This window comes from Netta rufina, assembly GCF_964035555.1.
Source record: "Netta rufina genome assembly, chromosome: 5".
NCBI lineage: Eukaryota > Metazoa > Chordata > Aves > Anseriformes > Anatidae > Netta > Netta rufina.
Window position 1 is genome coordinate 38,609,565 of NC_140128.1, and position 6,354 is coordinate 38,615,918.

At 50.2% G+C, this 6,354-nt stretch overlaps 1 protein-coding gene across 1 annotated transcript; it reads left to right on the plus strand.

Moving 5' to 3' along the window:
* Positions 1 to 752: 752 nt before the first annotated feature.
* Positions 753 to 6,112, plus strand: TMED8 (transmembrane p24 trafficking protein family member 8; the record flags this gene model as incomplete). Its single annotated transcript, XM_084287918.1, has 6 exons — positions 753 to 825; positions 935 to 1,013; positions 3,150 to 3,279; positions 4,194 to 4,335; positions 4,613 to 4,912; positions 5,895 to 6,112. The coding sequence occupies 6 exons, from the start codon at positions 753 to 755 to the stop codon at positions 6,110 to 6,112; spliced, it is 942 nt and encodes a 313-aa protein (XP_084144044.1).
* Positions 6,113 to 6,354: the final 242 nt, after the last annotated feature.

A 6,354-nucleotide genomic window follows, 5' to 3' on the forward strand; every position in this document is an offset into this window, starting at 1 on the left:
CAATAACGAATTGACCTTCTGCTGCTTGAGAACTGTGCCTCGATTGCAGCACGCTAAAGCCGCCCAGATTTACAGACGCTCTACGAATCAAGTCAGATCAGCAAGCGGAAAACTACTGAGAAGAAACTCTGAGGGAGTTTCTAGGAAAGCCGCGTGCACCCTGCTAGGGGTTTTTGTGGGGTCGGAGGAGGAGTGTAGGCTAACAGCTCGGCCAAGCGCTCCTGAGGGACTGCTGGCACGCGGTGTCCATGGATTTACACCCGAGGACTCGTGAGCCCCCCGTGAGGCTGAGGGGCCTGGCGGAGCACCCGTCTGAGGCGGCCGGGAAGGGTGTCGCAGCCGGGGCACCTTCATGTGGCCGAAGTCGGTGACGCCCATGGCGGGCAGGCTGCTGCAGGTCACCAGCACGAGGCGGCGGCCGGTGATGCCGTTGGCTCTGAAGCACTCCTGAGGGGGAAGCGCAGCGGGAAGCGGGTCAGCCGAGGGCTCAGCCCCCCCCTCACCGCTCACCCCCTCGCCGCGGGGCCGCGCACCTCGTACTGGGGGAAGCCGAGGCTCGACACCCACTCGGCCACCTCCGCGGCGCCCCAACGCAGGGCGGGCGGGGCCGCGGGCTCCATGGCGGCCGCCGCGTGCCGCCGGGCCCCGTTCCCCCGGCAACCGGCGCTTCCTGCGGCCGCCCCGCGCCATCGCGGCCCCGGCGCCGCTCGGCTGTTTCCGGCGGGGCGCTTCGGCTTCGCTCGGCCGTGCCCATGGCGGCCGCGCCGCCCGCAGCCCCCCAGGGACCCCGGTTCGAGCCCCCGGGCGGCCTCAGCGGCGCCTCAGGTACGGGGCGGGGGCGGCGGGCGGGGGCTGGGTGTGTTTTCCCTCTTGTCCGGGTGCCCTGCAGCGCTGCGGGTTGTTCCATCTCGCCGTGTGTTCTCTCTGCGGGCAGGAAACGAGGATGCAGCCCCACAGACGGAGCCTGCGGAGCAGCCGGGGGAGCCCTCGGAGCCCAGCGCCTCGCAGTGCGGGTAGGGAGCCCCCCGGGCTGCGGGCCCTACACCCCGCCTCGGCACACAGCGGGGTCTGTCAGGGTGGGGAGAGGGCACGGGACGCAGCTGTCGGCTTTCAGGCAGTACATGCGGGAATCAGCGCTGGAGGGGTTGTTCCTGTAGGCGTAAGGTTGTTACAAAGCCTGCAAAACAGCCAAGTGCAGTTCGTGCCTCACCTCTTCAGATCCCAGACTCAGTCAGGTTGCAGGGAACACCGGTGGGTTTGTATTCAGCGAGAACTAAGGAGCTAATGAACTCCATGAACCAATTCCGCAGGAAATCTGCCCTGTCCTCACTGAAGGACAACTTAATAATTAAGCATTCCCACCCTGTATAGTTCTGGTGAAAGCTGAGCTAGAAAATGCATCTTACCGTTTTTCGTTTTTTTTTTTTTTTTTTTGACAGTGTTGTTTGCTTTTTCTTCTTCACCCTTTGTCTTTCTCGTCACACTTCCCTTAATGCTGCCATTCAGCCACCATATCGGCCGTGGGCTTGTTATTACCTGTTGGGCAGGTGGTGCTTGTGGTCAGTATCGCTGGCTGCACGCACAAACACTGCGTGCTGCGGAGTTGTCACTTACCAGCATGCATGTGTTGCGTGTGGCACGATTTTAGAAATTTGCAAGTTAAATTTGTCAGGCGGAAGATCACACAATTCATTAAATAACTACCTCATTAAGAAAATTCAGAAAAAATCAGCAAATGACCCTAGTTAGTAAAATAGCAGTTTGATGTCATCTTGGCTTGATGCAAATGACATTGATATCAACTTTCTTGACTCCAAATGTGTTCCTGTATCACTCTTTACTATGTCCTCTAATTTTCTTTAAAGAATGAATGTAGGCTGTGAGCAGAATAGCCAAAGTAGATGCTGGATACTCATGAAAGTTACCTGATAAATTGTGTAAGTTGAATCTCCTTTGAAAGGAAGGGTGACGGTCCAAAAGGGTTAATTAAAGAGGAATTGGCTGAACACTTTATTTGTGGATCTGCTCACAGAGCTTGTACGTTCTCCCAGTCAGAGTATAGATCTGGAAACAAAAGTCACATTTGCCCTGTTCTGGCCACCTGTACAGATGCAGCACGGAACGTCTCTGAGTTGAGCTGCGATTAAAAAAAAAAATAAAATTAACTGTTCCAGACTAGACTGATAGTCTGATCTCTTGTTAATGAGAATATTTGTGCTTTGTGAAAGGAGAAATTTGAGGAAATGTGTATGTAGTTTTCATTACTTCTGTGTTCTCACACTTACGATCCTTCAGACAGAGGCAGTTTACATTAGTCTTGTGGTGCTGAGAGAAGGCTGAACTTTTCAAAAAGGAAACTGTTACTAAAGACTAGGTTGCTTCTCGGGGAGGTTTCGCATAGTGTCTAACAATATGACAGAGAAGACTTGTTCTGGCATCCGTTTGAGTTAATTTGGGATGACAACTCTTTCCAGTTATATACAACATGCAGGAAGTTGTTTTTTAAACAGTCATTTAGAAAAATCTTCACAAGAGAAAGAATGTCAAGGATGTTGTTTCCTTTCTTGCTCATTCGTTTACTTCTTTGTACCTTTCTTTTTTGTTCTGACACGTCCATCTCCTCTTGTCACAGTGCAGATCTTGGACCTCTTGTGCTGTCATTGTGTGACTTACAGCTTGCTTGTCTGTGTAGCATATTTGCATGCAGCAGAAAGGGACCTGTGTGTTCTCTGTACTTTTTGGGATTGCTGATGGGAAAGGTGTGATGGACCACTTAAACTGAGGGCATTTTCGGGATGGCTGTCCAAACTGTTTCAAATCCTTTCGTTAATCCAGCTGGCCTTTGTTGGAATATGCAGATGTCAAGTAGTAGCTGGCGCAGCAGAAGTTGTCCTTTCTTGAGCAGAAACAGTTACTGCTGATTTCTGTGCTTCGTACGGTGTTAGTGAGTTCCTCCTGTGGAGATGAGGGCAGAAGTGGGGTGTTGGGGGGCTCTTTGCACAGGTGGTGGGTGCTGACCGCAGGAAGCTGGTTGCCTTCTGTCCCCTTGAATTCCAATTGCAGAGTAGAGTGACCCCGGTCACGGCTGAACTCTGCCGCTTGTGCCCTGGGTGTAAGTGCTAAATTGTAGTGCTCTCTTCCTCCGAGAGGTCGCAGATTAGGTCGCCTGTGAGTGTGGGAGTGACAGAGGATTCAAAGGAAGAAGGTAGCACTTCGAAGGACCAGGAAGCAGCTGAACTAGAAGAGAAGCTGCCTGACCAAACCGAGCCCACCAAAGAGGTAAGTGGGGGTTTCTTAACTTGAACAGAAAGGAAAGAGGTGCAGCAGTATTTCTTCCACCCTGCTGCTGTGCTTAATAACTGTGGGACAGAGGCTTTAAGGGTTGTGTTAAGATAAAAATAATATTAATGTAGATTTGATTATATTTCTTCTATATGTTAGTGGGAAGTAACAATCAGCTTTGTGAAATCCCTTGTGTCTTTGGCTAGTCCTTACTTCCCTGCAGTTTTTGGCTTGCTAAGGCTTCAAGGTTATTTTCACCTTCTGCATCTTGTGTGGGTGTTTTTGGGATCCCCTTCCTGCAGATTTATGGGAGAGGGAGCTGAAGGGAATCTGCCATCTTTTGCTTCTTTTGGTGAGCAGCCAATTTGTTTGCACTACAAATACATTTGGGAAATACTTTGCAGCTCAGGAGCTGTGCATTTTTATGCATTAGGAGAGAGGGCTGGCGCTAATAAACCAGATGAACCTTTACCCAGGATGCAGTGAATGTCAGTGTGATCATGGTGCAGTCTAAATGCAGACAGAGCTGAAAAGCTCTCCCTGGAGAGGCAGAGCCTTGGGAGTGCTTTCCAAGAGTAGTCCTCTAAATCTGCAAGGCTGTTGCTTTGCTGAAAGATGACAGCTCTGAGGCAGATGCAAACATGTGCCTGCCCAGACTCCTGGGGAGGCTGAGGGGTCAGTAATTTGTGACATTAATGCAGCATTTTTCTCCAGAGTTTATGAATTTGGTGCTGTGGAGGGTAGTAATGCAGAGATGCCTCAGAGCCAGCCATTTCTTTTCAGCTGTAACAGAAGCTTCTGCAGGATCTGACTTGACTTCAGAAAGATTTTTAGATTATTACTGATTTGTTTTAAGTCCAGCTGAGGACTTTCTTACTGTGATAATCTTTGTGACTCTGTGCTTTGTGCAGGAAGCTGTTGTTCGAATGACCAACTACCACATACACCAAGGAGGAGGGGATATCGTCATGATTCAGTCGGATCACACTGGTGCTGTGGATATCCTTTCAGCTGAGCTGGAGACTGCAGACCTCCTTGGGGAGCAGAGGAAAGGTGAGGCCTGAAAGGACTTGTCAATGACTGTGTGGGCACTTTTAAAGTGCCAGTGCCTGCCTTGGCCAGAGAAGAGCAGAGGCTGTGTCAGAGACACTGCTGACTCCTGCTGGAAGCGTGGGTTGTTGGCTAGTGTTGTGTGAAAACTTCACATCTGCTTCTGGGAGCAGGCTCCAGAATAAAAGAGTCTTATCAGAAATAGCTTCACTGTTTTCATATAACAGTTTGTCAATAGTAAAAAGTAAGATGAGCTGCTGATCTTTCTCCCTTGTCTCAGCTCAGCCTCCCCCTCTGGCTCCACCCACTACATGGACCATGGGGAAGATGAAGGAATTCAAAACCAAGATGGGAAAGGAGAAGAATGCTAGGATGGTGGTGAAGCGAGGCGAGGTGGTGACGGTCCGTGTGCCAACCCATCCTGATGGGAAACGTCTGTGCTGGGAGTTTGCTACAGATGACTACGACATTGGATTTGGAGTCTATTTTGACTGGACCACTGTTACTAGCACTGCCATTACTGTTCAGGTCAGCGAATCCAGTGATGAGGAGGATGAAGAGGAGGAAGAAGAAATCGAAGGTTGGTGCAAAGCTCATGAGGGTTGATTTTTGGCGCTCGTTGCCATGCTGCTGACTGTCTTTCAGATGCTGTAACTTCCATCTACTTTGCTTACCCAGACTGCTTATCTCTGCAGCCTTTTGGGTTTTGGTTAGGCTGTAGTGAGAAAGCATTTAACCCTTCCTGCTTCAGCATATGTGAGTGGCTGCTGTTCTCCAAGAACATTCCTGAAATCCAGCAAGCCGAAAAATAAATCAGAAATCACTTGTTCAGCTTCCAGCCGATAATGAGATTAGGGTCTGAAACTTTAACTTGAGTGTTTTGCTCGGCCTCTGAGGCTGAGAAATTTCTGGTGGCAGGTGGGAGCAAAAAGGTTCTTCTTTTTTTTTTTTTTTCTTTTCCCAGTATAGCAGGAGCTCCTGTTGACTGCATTTCAGAGGACTGCTGCCTGTGTCCTTGTAGATGTGAAAAGCATGTTACCTATTCTTTGTCTTAAGAGTATTTGTGACCAGTGCAGCTGGGGGTTTGTTGTCTGAAGTTAATCTTGCAAGTTCTCCAAAGTACATAGGTTCTTATGTGAGGAGTTTATTCTTGGAGAAGTGAATCAAGGATGTACAAACACTGCGAGGTTATAGCTAAGACCTTCCCTGCCTTTCCTTTGCTCCATGTCCATACCAGTGGACCACTTTATGGAGTCCCTGTTGTGGTACGTGTAAAAGGAGTGAGCTGTTTAGAAGGTAAGTCCAGGGAGAGGAGGCCAGGCTGGCAGGCAAGTGCATGCTGTCTTCCCAAGAGAACTGTTTTTCAGCATGTCCTTTGGTGTGGTAAGGAAAGTGGGTCTTTGTTAGCAGTATTGGCAGAGAGCTGAGGGCAGACACTGTGTGTAACGCTATCGTAGTTAGCCCTCCGTGTATTTGTGTGTCTGTAATCTGGTCTTATCTTTTTCTGGACCATCTAGTAGATTAACAGGCTCTGTCCTACTTCTCCACTCTCTCCCATTCAGGACTCGCCCCTGTTGGAGATGTGGAGAGGGGCTCCAAGAGCTACCTGCGGAACCGCTACGGAGAGATCATGCCTGTGTACCGAAGGGACAGCCACCGGGAGGTGCAGGCAGGCAGCCACGACTACCCAGGCGAGGGCATCTACCTGCTGAAATTTGATAACTCCTACTCTCTCCTCCGCAATAAGACTCTCTTCTTTCATGTCTATTACACTAGCTGAAGGGATGGGAAGGGGCAGGGATGGCAGGTAGGCAGTACTGAGCATGGCAGGCTGCCACCCAGCCCTGGTACTCCCCGATGGGCACTGCTGTGTGACAGAACCAAGGCACAACTCTGCCACCTCCTCTTCAGACACAACCTGGTTTCTCCTCGCATCCTCCTTCCCGGCTGTCCCAGTGGAGAAAGGTGGCTGTGACTCTGGTTGTCCGTGGGCAGCTGTTCTGTCTGTAAAACTTCACAAGT